General features: G+C 37.8%; 1 protein-coding gene across 1 annotated transcript in view; it reads right to left on the bottom strand.

The window, feature by feature from the left end:
- LOC128640814 (rho GTPase-activating protein SYDE2) overlaps nt 1-13,470 on the bottom strand; it is a 142,110-nt gene that overhangs the window by 23,212 nt on the left and 105,428 nt on the right. The window contains exons 5-6 of the mRNA XM_053693239.1: nt 8,670-8,851; nt 7,380-7,611 (exon numbers count right to left, since the gene is read on the bottom strand). Of these exons, the coding sequence (XP_053549214.1) occupies nt 7,380-7,611; nt 8,670-8,851 (414 nt within the window). The remainder of the gene's footprint in view (nt 1-7,379; nt 7,612-8,669; nt 8,852-13,470) is intronic.

The raw sequence follows: 13,470 nt of genomic DNA, 5'->3' as shown, positions 1-13,470 counted from the left end.
TGAATTCTAGAAGATAACCCTGAGAGACTATTTCTAGTGCCCAGGGATCCGGAACATCTCTTGCCCAAGCCTGAGCAAAGAGAGAAAGTCTGCCCCCTACTAGATCCGGTCCCGGATCGGGGGCTACCCCTTCATGCTGTCTTGGTAGCAGCAGCAGGCTTCTTGGCCTGTTTACCCTTGTTCCAGCCTTGCATTGGTTTCCAAGCTGGCTTAGACTGGGAAGCATTACCCTCTTGTCTAGAGGCTGCAGAGTTAGGAGACGGTCCGTTCCTGAAATTACGAAAGGAACGAAAATTGGACTTTTTCTTAGCCTTAAAAGGCCTATCCTGTGGGAGGGCATGGCCCTTTCCCCCAGTGATGTCTGAAATAATCTCCTTCAATTCTGGCCCCAAAAAGGATCTTAACTTTGAAAGGAATATTAAGCAATTTTGTCTTGGAAGATACATCCGCCGACCAAGACTTTAGCCAGAGCGCTCTGCGCGTCACAATTGCAAACCCTGAATTTTTCGCCGCTAACCTAGCCAATTGCAAAGCGGCATCTAAAATAAAGGAATTAGCTAACTTAAGTGCGTGAATTCTGTCCATGACTTCCTCATATGGAGTCTCCTCATTGAGCGACTTCTCTAGTTCATCGAACCAAAAACACGCCGCCGTAGTGACAGGAATAATGCACGAAATTGGTTGGAGGAGGAAACCTTGCTGAACAAAAATCTTTTTAAGCAAACCCTCCAATTTTTTATCCATAGGATCTTTAAAAGCACAATTGTCCTCAATAGGAATAGTCGTACGTTTGGCTAGCGTAGAAACTGCCCCCTCAACCTTAGGGACTGTTTGCCATGTGTCCTTCCTTGGGTCGACCATGGGGAACATTTTCTTAAATATAGGAGGTGGGACAAAAGGTATGCCTGGTTTCTCCCACTCCTTAGTCACTATGTCCGCCACCCTTTTAGGTATCGGAAAGGCATCAGGGTGCACAGGGACCTCTAAGAATTTGTCCATTTTGCACAATTTTTCTGGAATGACCAAAGAGTCACAATCATTCAGAGTAGTTAGTACCTCCTTAAGTAAAGCGCGGAGATTCTCTAACTTAAATTTAAACGTCACAACATCAGGTTCTGCCTGTTGAGAAATTCTTCCTGAATCAGAAAATTCTCCCTCCGACAAACCCTCCCTCACTGCCACCTCTGACTGGTGTGAGGGTATGACAGATAAATTATCGTCAGCGCCTTCTTGCTTCACTGTATTTAAAACTGAGCAATCACGCTTTCTTTGAAATGCTGGCATTTTGGATAAAATATTAGCTATGGAATTATCCATTACTGCCGTTAATTGTTGCATAGTAACAAGCATTGGCGCGCTAGATGTACTAGGGGTCGCCTGCGCGGGCATAACTGGCATTGACACAGAAGGAGAGGATGAAGAACTATCCCTACTACCTTCATTTGAGGAATCATCTTGGGCAACCTTATTAAATGTGACAGTACTGTCCTTACTTTGTCTGGACGCCATGGCACAATTATCACATACATTAGAAGGGGGGACCACCTTGGCCTCCATACATACAGAACATGTTCTATCAGAAGATACAGACATGTTAGACAGGCTTAGACAGGCTAATAATGCAAAAAAAACGTTTTAAAACAAAACCGTTACAGTCTCTTTAAATGTTAAACAGAGCACACTTTTACTGAATATGTGAAAAACTATGAAGGAAATGTCCAATCTTTACCAAATTTTCACCACAGTGTCTTAATGCATTAAAAGTATTGCATCCCAATTTTCAAGTTTTAACCCCTTAAATGAGGAAACCGGAGCCGTTTAATCAATCAGCAATTTTAACTCCACTACAGTCCCAGCCACAGCGTTTGCTGCGACTTCACCTGTCCCAGGGGGTTATACGGTACCAAATGAAGCCTTCCAGGAACGTTTTCAATGATCACCAGACCCTCTCACATGCAGCTGCATGCACTGCATCCAAAAGAAACTGCGCAATTATGGTACGAAAATGAGGCTCTGCTTACTATAGTGAAGGCCCTTCCTGACTGGGAAGGTGTTTAAACGACTGCCTTGCGCCTTAAAACGTTCCCAAACACCAAAAGTTTAGAAAATCACTTCAAACTGTATAAAATACTTAAATAAAGTAATCGATTTAGCCCACAAGAGTGTCACCAGTGTATAGCCCATAATAAACCTTCATTTTATTAAGAGTCTAAGAAAATGGCTTACCGATCCCAAAGAGGGAAAATGACAGCCTTCTAGCATTACACAGTCTTGTTAGAAAATGGACTAGTCATACCTTGACCAGAAAAGTCTGCAAACTGTTCCCCCCAACTGAAGTTCTCTGGGCTCAACAGTCCTGCGTGGGAACAGCAATTGATTTTAGTTACTGCTGCTAAAATCATACTCCTCTTTTAAACAGAACTCTTCATCCCTTTCTGTTTTAGAGTAAATAGTACAAACCGGCACTATTTTAAAATAACAAAATCTTGATAGCAGAATAAAAAACTACAACTAAACACCACATACTCTTCACCATCTCCGTGGAGATGCTACTTGTTCAGAGCGGCAAAGAGAATGACTGGGGGGCGGAGCCTGAGGAGCTATATGGGCAGCTTTTGCTGTGCTCTTTGCCATTTCCTGTTGGGGAAGAGAATATCCCACAAGTAATGTATGACGCCGTGGACCGGACACACCAATGTTGGAGAAATATATTATGTATGTTCTCTCCCTATACACAAAGACTAATGGTTAGGTATTGGAAAGCTTATTATGGGTAGGGGGTTCAATGAGCAAAACCAGCTATTTCAAATCTCTCTCCCATTCCCCCACTGGGAGGTTAATTTATGCTGCTGACTCATGTTTTACATAGTAAAATCAGCTACTTAACCCTTTAACGCCGTTTGAACGTTTCATGCCATCCTAACTGCGATGGGCTTTAGTGCCGTTAGGCTGTCCTGAAGCTAATGGTGCTTCCAGAAAGGGATCAGGTCATGGTGGGCGTGCCTAGCGTCATAAGGACGCCCCTCTGACCCGATACCATCATTGAAATCTCACGATCGTGTGCATGATCGCGGGATTTCAATTTGTTTACATTGGAACGTTGTTCTGATGTAGACAAATTAACCCTGTCATCAAAGGTTTAAAATGACAAAAAAAAAAAAAATTAAGGTACATGGTGGGGGATGTTTTGCCATTTAAAAACATTTGCAGCAAAAAGATATTAATAGGTTCAAGAAAAACAGAGAAATCCGGTGCACTCCGGGGATAAAAAAAAATGAATTACTTTATTTCAAAAGATTAAAATAGCATAGGAGATGCAAAAATAAGATATTAATGTATTAATATTTTCACTCTAGTATGTTGATTTCTACATAGTTTCCTGCAGCTGCTAGTTATATTCAGATACACGGGGCATTTCTGCTTCTAGACGGCCCGGTGTATAATGTAAAAAGGTTAACGGCAAACTATAGCAGCGGTGAGCCTTTAGACAACAGAACTTTGTTTTGCTGAAATTAGAGATGATTAAAAAAACAAAAAACCCACAATAGGATTTCTAAGGACACATGCAGGACTGTACATGGTACAAATCCTAAAATGATATGTTTGGGATACTTACAAAACAAGTACATGCAAAGCAATTAGCACCATACAGAGAAATGCGCTTGATTATAACCTGTCGGGATGTGATCGACAGATTTGTGCTGAACAACAAGCAAATAACAGCATTAAAGAGCAGAAAATAACAGACTGAATCAGTAAACCACGTTTTCCACTAATGCAGACCAAATGTTTAACCTTAAGGGGGAAACTGCCAAATACACGTAGGGTCACATAAAAAAAAAGTTTAAAAAGGAATCTCTCTCTCGTGTACATTAAGATTAAAGGGACAATAAACACAAATTGTCCCCATAAATAAATTATGAATAGCTGGAAAAAAACTTGTGCAATGTGCTTTTATTACTTTTATATTCTTTTAATATTAAAATGGTAGTTTTTTTCCCCACCTCTATAGACTGACGTGCGTTCTGTAGAACCCTGACTCTTCTATGCACTAAACAATAATTGGCTGGTATAAGCAGGAACTCATTTATATCTGTTTCTTAATGGCCACAGCAAACAATATAAGATAAATACTCAAGAGGCTTTTTAAAGAGAGTGTCCCTGGCTGGGTATTTTGCAAGACTAATGAAGATTCGAAGATTCACACACACACGCAGTAATGAGAAGAGAATTTGATCAGAACTTCACTGGGACTACATGTGAATCACTGGGACTACATGTGAACAACTCCTGAAGATTACGTTCCCCACAAACCTACTGGAAGCTTAGAGACATAAAACCAGAACACAATGCCTACACTTCTGTCCTATTTTATTTTCAAGAACTGTAATATTGCATATAGTCTTGTTCTTTTGTATGTTTTCTGTTTTTGCAATATGGCACTGTGCAACATGTATTTGTCTTTTGTTATTATAATAGTAAGACTCAAGACTGACAATAGACTAGTGAAAGGAGATAAACAAATGGCAAACTGTCTAAATTATTACTTTTCTTCAGTCTTTATAACAGATGGTAAAGATAGATTATATTAAGGGATGTTACTTTAAATGATGTGAGTAGTACTTTAACTTTTTACAGAGGAAGAGGGTTCAAGGGCTTTATCAAAAATAAAAGTAAATAAGTCTGTGGGTCCAGAAAATATTCATCCATTAACTGATGTATTGAATCAGTCACTGTTAAAAGGAGTTGTTCCAATAGACTGGAAAATTGCCAATGTAGTCCCTCTTTATAAAAAGAGTAGTAGGGAAGATTCTGCCAACTGTTCTCTTGCTATTTTTATTTGAAAAAGAAGGCATCTAAGCTAAGGAGACAGAACATTTTTGGTTCAGTACACTGGACAGCACTTGTTTATTCATGGGTGAATTTATCCACCAATCAGCAAGAACAACCCAGGTTGTTCACAAAAAATGGGCCGGCATCTAAACTTACATTCTTGATTTTCAAATAAAGATGCCAAGAGAATGAAGACAAATTGATCATAGGAGTAAATTAGAAAGTTGCTTAAAATTGCATGCTCTATCTGAATCACAAAAGAAAAAAATGTGGGTTCATTGTCCCTTTAATTGCAGTTAAATTAATGGAAACTCTTTTAAAAGGAAAGACTTGAGTCTTACCTTCAGACAAACAACTTAGAAGACAAAGGACAGCATGGTTTCACTGCTGGAAGATCATGTCAGACTAAACGGATTGATTTCTTTGACCATGCAATTAAATTAATAGACCAGTAAGGAGCAGTAGATGTTGCATATCTAGACTATAGCAAAGCATTTGACACTGCCCCACACAACAAACTTATTCACAAAATGTATTGCCTTGGAGTAAATGCTAAGATTGTTAAGTGGGTAGAATGCTGTCTTAAAGGAACAGTCAACACCAAAAAGGTTATTGTTTAAAAAGAGATAACGCCTTTACTACCAATTCCCCAGTTTTGCACAACAAACATTGTTATATTAATTTACTTTATAACATTTAAACCTCTAAATTTCTGCCTGCTTCTAAGCCACTACAGACAGCCTCTTACCACATGCTTTTTTATTTGCTTTTCACAACAAGAGACTGCTAAGTCATGTTGTCCATATAGATAACATTGTGCTCTCTCCCATGGAGTTGTGGATGACACTGCACTAATTGGCCAAAATGCAAGTCAATAGATAATAAATAAATAGCCATGAGATCAGGGGGATGTCAAAAGAGGCTTAGCTACAAGGTAATCAAAATAGGTTAAAAGTATATTAATATAACTGTGTCGGCTGTGCAAAACTGGGGAATGGGTAATAAAGGGATTATCTATCTTTTTAAACAAACATTTGGAGTTGACTGTCCCTTTACAGATAGAAGGCACAGGGTTTCAATTAATGTAGTACATTCAAATGAGGGGTCAGTTACTAGTGGTGTTCACCAATAACGAAATTAATAGACCAGGGAGGAGCCATAGATGTTGCATATTTAGACTTTACAAATGCCATAACAAAAAAGTAATATGGGTAGACTTGATGGGCCTTTTTGGTTCTTATCTACCGTCAAAGTCTATGTGTAAAATATTAATAATCTAATTCTGTCTTTGGGCTCTAGTATCTGAATTCACAAACCCTTAGAGACAAGGTTGCAATCACGTAAGCAAACTGTTAATTGTGTGGGTTATTGGTACAGCTGCAGCATTTTCTTTTGAATATTACTAGTGTGTAATTTGGGGTCCTCTAGACACCCTTATCTAAAGTCTAGGGTGGTGGCAGCATAATTAATCTTGGGTTGTGTATGCAGGATTTGGGGGTTGATTTGGGGGTTAATTTGGTGTCCCTTTAGGTCCTTGTAGAGCTATAGGTGTAAGAGAACCAGAGGCTGAGTGTTAATAACCCCTTCATGCCCACACTCTCTCCATAGTCATGGATGAACAGAACGACTTAGCTGTCACAGCAATTACGTTGTAAAAAGCTTCTAATCAAATTTGAAATTCACTGCAGAATATTTCAGATATGGCATTTATGCACCATTAAAAGGGATATGAAATGCAAATGTTTTCTTTCATGATTCAGATAGAGCAGTGATGGTGAACCTTGGCACTCCAGATGTTTCAGAACTAGATTTTCCAGGATGCACAACTGTACTTCAGAGTGGCTAAGCTTCATGGGAAATGTAGTTCTGAAACATCTGGAGTGCCAAAGTTTGCCATCACTGAGATAGAGCATGCACTTTTAAGCAACTTTTCAATTTACTATTATCAATTCTTCTTTGTTCTCTTGGTACCTTTATTTGAAAAAGCAGGAATGTAAGCTTAGGAGACGGCCCATTTTTGGTTCAGCACCTAGGTAGAGCTTGCTGATTAGTGGCTTAATATAGCCTAAAATCAGCAAGCTCTACCCAGGGTGCTGAACCAAAAATGGGCCGGCTCCTAAGCTTACATTTCCCCTTTTTCAAATAAAGGTACCAAGAGAACAAAGAAAAATTGATAATAGGAGTAAATTAGAAAGTTGCTTGAAATTGCATGTTCTATGAGAATCATAAAAGAAAAAAATTTGGGTTTCATATCCCTTTAATGCTTCATACAAGAAGAAATGCGTGCTGAAAAATGCTGACAATATTTGCGACTTACTAGTACTCTCTCATTGGCCAGTGGAGTGCTTGCAAAGTAAAAATAATCCTTTGTGGGGTTAAACAAATAGCATTACAGAGTCACTAGATTTAACATTACATCCTCTAACCATTTACAAGTAATTTTTCAACTATAATGGTCGTTTCATTTTTTTAAAACCATAAAATAGATTAGCAGGCGCTCTGGTCTTTATTATAGGGATCAAAAGGAAACCGAGTAGGGACCTTACCTGGCCAAAGCTGCAGCAAATAGTGGAGCACTTCAATGTGTTTTTTAAAGTCCAAGGCACTAGCAAGTTCTTCAGAGTCGATGAACACTCTGTTATTATGGTTGGACGTTTCTTGCCTTTGGCTCAACAGGACAGGCCCAAAGCAAACAGCTAAATTTTGACAGGTCATCTTATTCACTTCATGGTACGAGGCCACCAACTTCAAGTGGTCCAACAGCATCTTCAGTGTTGCCTGGAGGGGGGAACAAACAATTAGCAACCTGCAGGCCGTACTTATGGGTAAAACAAATTGACAGTGGTGATAACTATAGGCCATATATAGTGTCAGCACAATGTTGGTAAAGATTTAAATGGCCGCTAAAGTATAATAAAGTTTCATGATTCAGACAATGGAATTAAAAAAATAAAAAACTTTAGAAAATACTTCCATTATGAAAATGTACAATTTTTATATGCACATTTTCTGAGGAACTAGCCCCTACTGAGCATGTGCACAGTAGTGATGCACCAAAATGGAAATTCTGGATGCACTTGGCCAAAAACCGACACTGTATTTTTTTCAAATTATTTTAAAATATGTTTTTATTGCATAATTAGACTATTTAATGAATGAAACTGAATTGAAAAACTGCAAGCCAATAAAATAATATAACCACATTTTTATTGCAAGTAACACACTAAAATTGGACAAAAAATAGGTCCAAGAAAACTATTATCTGCAAAACAGTAAGTCAAGTAATGAACTCAAACAGCAGCTCTACACTAGCATCAAATTTGAAATATGCTACACAATAATTTTACTGAAAATAACAGGCAAAAAAAAAAAAGAAATAACCGAAAATGCCATTTTCAGCCGAAACGTTTTTGTGGCCAACATTTCGGTGCATCCCTAGTGCACAGTATATATGTATATGCATTTTTTTATTGGCTGATGACTGTCACATGATACAGGGGGAGGGGAAATTGGATTAACTTTAAAATTTGCCAGAAAATAATCTACTGCTCATTTCAAATTCAAAGTAAATGCTATTGCATTGTCTTTTTATTATGTATGTCAGTTATTCTTTTCTAATGTATTTAGTGGTCCTTTAAGACACATATAGTTCATTTTAGAACAAACCAAGACAAAACAATTCTATTCATAAAGGTTCTGTAATTTGCAATATGATTGTGAAATTGTACAATATGATGTGCGGTGTTGTTAGTTTACGTATTTGCAGAAATGGATAAAACTCAGTGCTTAATATTCAAATTTGATATATAAAGGAGGAAACGTTTTTTTACTCGTACCCTCTCCACATCCGGCAAACAGTCAAGAAGTCCCACGGTGTGCCCCGAGTCCCTGCTGTCATTTTCGCAACCACTTCCGATCATTCTTAGGGGTTTCTCAGCCATGGCATTTAACACTGCTTCATATAACTGCTTTGTAATCAAAGGGGAAGGCAGTTCTCTTAAATAATCCTTTAAAACACCTACACAAAAAAAGATAAACGTATTTGTATAATCTGTCTGGTAATACTCAATATCAATTGTTACTTTGCAATATCACTCAAAATAGGCACTGTATGAACTGAGTTTACAAGATTTTATAAAATAAAATAAATAAAAAAATAAATTGATCTTATAAATTTCTAACAGAGAAAGTGTAAATGCTATTCCTGTCTGTAGATTGATTAGTGATCTTTTTGAATCATATATTCAAGTTTATTACATTTATATAGTAAGAAAAGAAAAAAAAAAAAAGGACTGAAATCGTTACAGAATCTTTCACTTATTTTTATCAAAAAGATTTCGTCAATGCAGCTCATATATGCCCTTTTAAATTTGAAATGTGTGTGCACGTGGCATACTCCTGAAAGTCTATAAATACACAAGATCACTGGGAAATTTAAAGCAAACATAAAATATTGTCCTGTATGTGGAAATATATTCAGTGTTTTCCATGTAAATGTTGTGAATATTCAAATATGCTTCCATTTATTTTGTAGACAACAGCGGTTTCTGAACATTTTCAGAGAAAGGCGTTAATGATGGTAACCTAAAGATTTTTTAAAATACATTTTTATAATAGTAGAGAGATTACGCGTTTATTGTGACTAGGTAATAGAGTGAAACGCATTCAATTATAAAAGGGACAACAAAGTCAAAATGAAGTGTTCATGATTCAGAAAGAACAATGTCATTTCAAACACTTTTCCCAAGATCAAAAAGTTTATTTTGTGATTCAGAGGATACCGTTAAAAAAAAAAAAAAAAAAGTTTCCTATTTACTTCTATTATGAAATTTGCTTTGTCCCCATGGTAGTCTGTGTTGAAGAGTATTCGTATTCCTCCCTGTACACCCTGCAGCATGTGTAACTTAGAAGTGTTCTGTATTTTAACCCTTTGAGTGCTAAGCACTTTCTCACTTGGGTGCTAAGCCGATTTAAGTTTTTTTTTTAAAAAAAAAATAATTAACTTTTGTATTTTTTTTTCCAGATCCCCAAGACTTACACTGTTGGAAAGGTTAGGCGATTACCTTTCCAACGGTGGGTCTTGGAGGTCTGTAGCTGTCTAGATGCCTGAGATACAGGCTTCTAAGCAGCATGCCCCCTTTCTCTATACTTTGTATTGTAAATGGTTAATAAAGTTTCACAGTGACGTCATCACGTCATGCGTGTGACATCACTGCGCAAAACATGAAGCCCCGCGATGCCTGTCACTATGCAGGCCCGATCCCCGGGGTAGGAGCCCCCAGATCTCCCTCAAGGTGGGAGAGTGCTAACAATGGCTCTGAGCCGTCGTTAGCACCAGAGTGGGAAACTCTGCGATGGCTAAGAGCCGCCGTTAGCACTCAAGGGGTTAAGGGACAGGTGACAACCCTACTATAGTGCTCCATACACGTGCACACTTCTGAGCTTACGTCCATGCTTTTAAACAAAACATACCAAGAGAACGAAGAAATGTTGATAATAGAAGTATCATAGAAATTTGTTTAAAGTTGCATACTCTTTCTGAATCATGCAATAAAAATGTTGGGTTTCATGTCCCTTTAAGAGTAGGCTCAGAATCAGCAAAGCATTACTGGGACCTAGCATATATGTACAGCCACCAATCAGCAGCTAGCTCCCAGTAGTGCATTGCTAAACTTAAAGGGTAATTTTAAACAACTTTCCAATTAACTCATCATCAATTGTGCTTTGTTCTCTTGGTATTCTTAGTTGAAAGCTAAACCTATTTAGGCTCATGATAATTTCTAAGCCCTTGAAGGCCGCCTCTTATCATATACTTTTTTATTTGCACTAATTGGCTAAAACGCAAGTCAATAGATAATAAAATGTCATGTGATCAGAAGATGCTTAGATACAAGGTAATTACAGAACTAAAAAGTGTATTATTACAAACAATGTTGGTTATGCAAAACTGGGGAATGGGTAATAAAAGGGTAATAACGGGATTATCTTTCTTATAAAACAATAACAATTCTGGTGTAGACTGTCCCTTTAAGCCTACCGAAATATGCTGCTTAACAAAGTATACCTTTTTAAACAGTTTCTTTTTTCTTTCCTGTCCATTTAAAGAGATATGAAACCCAAAATGTTTCTTTCATGATTCACTTAGAGGATGCAATTTAATTAACTTTCCAATTCAACCCCATGATCAATTTTTCTTGGTTCTTTTGATATCCCTTTTTAAAAAAGCAGGATTGCAAGCTTAGGAGCCGGCCCATTTCTGGAGCACTAAATGGCAGCAGTGTTGAAAGAATGTTATCCATTTGCAAGAGCTATTTTCTGCCGTGTGGTGCTCCAGATGTCTACCTAGGTATCTCTTCAACACAGAATATCATGGGCACGAAGCAAATTTGATAATAGAAATAAATTGTAAACTTGTTTTTAAAATGATATGCTCCGTCTAAATCATAAAGGAACGTTTGGGATTTTCACATCCATTTAATTTGATTTTTGGTTGACTATCATCACTCATTTGCCGTCATCACTAAGACAAATACACTAATAACATTCCAATAGTTCAGATCTTAAAACTGCAGTGAAATGGCAGACAAACGTTAAAACCTTCTCACTACTCACACGCGTACTTACAATCACTTGTTTTTTAAAATTAATTTGGTTCATCTACCAATCAGTATAACAGGATGAAAGTTTTAGTTTAAATCAGGGCTCGACAAATCCAGGAGCCAGGTAGCCACTGGCTCCTAGAATTTTACCCCTGGCTCCTAACTTTTGGGTTATTCTCCATATTTCTATATACAATTAGCACTGTCTGGCCCCTAAATATTCTTACTGGCTCCTAAATTTTAAACAAATTTGTCGACCCCTGGAACTTGGAGATAGGGAAATATGTCTTATTTTGCTTCTATAAGTATATTTATTTTATTTTTATATTTTTAAAGGAAAATCATTGTTTATTAAAAGTATCTTCTGTTATTTGTGACTAATTAGCGCTAATTATAAGGGATTATAAGGGATTATATTGATGAGCATATTCGTGTAAACAAGATTATGAGTTCTAATCAGCATGGTTTTAGGAGAAATAGATCATGTCAAACTAATCTAATTAGATTCTATGAGGAAGTAAGTAAAAAACATAATTTATGCTTACCTGATAAATTCCTTTCTCCTGTAGTGTGATCAGTCCACGGGTCATCATTACTTCTGGGATATTAACTCCTCCCCAACAGGAAGTGCAAGAGGATCACCCAGCAGAGTTGCTATATAGCTCCTCCCCTCTACGTCACACCCAGTCATTCGACCAAGAACCAACGAGAAAGGAGAAGCCAAAGGGTGCAGTGGTGACTGGAGTATAATTTAAAAATTTTGACCTGCCATAAAAAACAGGGCGGGCCGTGGACTGATCACACTACAGGAGAAAGGAATTTATCAGGTAAGCATAAATTATGTTTTCTCCTGTTAAGTGTGATCAGTCCACGGGTCATCATTACTTCTGGGATACCAATACCAAAGCAAAAGTACACGGATGACGGGAGGGACAGGCAGGCTCTTTATACAGAAGGAACCACTGCCTGAAGAACCTTTCTCCCAAAAATAGCCTCCGAAGAAGCAAAAGTGTCAAATTTGTAAAATTTGGAAAAAGTATGAAGCGAAGACCAAGTTGCAGCCTTGCAAATCTGTTCAACAGAGGCCTCATTCTTAAAGGCCCAAGTGGAAGCCACAGCTCTAGTGGAATGAGCTGTAATTCTTTCGGGAGGCTGCTGTCCAGCAGTCTCATAAGCTAAGCGTATTATGCTACGAAGCCAAAAAGAGAGAGAGGTAGCAGAAGCTTTTTGACCTCTCCTCTGACCAGAGTAAACGACAAACAGGGAAGACGTTTGTCGAAAATCTTTAGTTGCCTGTAAATAAAATTTTAGGGCACGAACTACATCCAGATTGTGCAGAAGTTGTTCCTTCTTTGAAGAAGGATTTGGACACAAGGATGGAACAACAATCTCTTGATTGATATTCCTGTTAGTGACTACCTTAGGTAAGAACCCAGGTTTAGTACGCAGAACTACCTTATCCGAGTGAAAAATCAAATAAGGAGAATCACAATGTAAGGCTGATAACTCAGAGACTCTTCGAGCCGAGGAAATAGCCATTAAAAATAGAACTTTCCAAGATAACAACTTTATATCAATGGAATGAAGGGGTTCAAACGGAACGCCCTGTAAAACGTTAAGAACAAGGTTTAAACTCCATGGCGGAGCTACAGTTTTAAACACGGGCTTAATCCTGGCCAAAGCCTGACAAAAAGCCTGAACGTCTGGAACTTCTGACAGACGTTTGTGCAACAGAATGGACAGAGCTGAGATCTGTCCCTTTAAGGAACTAGCGGATAAACCCTTTTCTAAACCTTCTTGTAAAAAAGACAATATCCTAGGAATCCTAACCTTACTCCAAGAGTAACCTTTGGATTCGCACCAATATAGGTATTTACGCCATATTTTATGGTAAATCTTTCTGGTAACAGGCTTCCTAGCCTGTATTAAGGTATTAATTACTGACTCAGAAAATCCACGTTTTGATAAAATCAAGCGTTCAATTTCCAGGCAGTCAGCTTCAGAGAAATTAGATTTTGATGTTTGAAGGGACCTTGAA

This window comes from Bombina bombina, chromosome 10, assembly GCF_027579735.1.
Source record: "Bombina bombina isolate aBomBom1 chromosome 10, aBomBom1.pri, whole genome shotgun sequence".
In the NCBI taxonomy this organism is placed as follows: domain Eukaryota; kingdom Metazoa; phylum Chordata; class Amphibia; order Anura; family Bombinatoridae; genus Bombina; species Bombina bombina.
The sequence above is the reverse complement of the archived record's forward strand: the minus strand, read 5'-3'. Positions and strand labels throughout refer to the sequence as shown.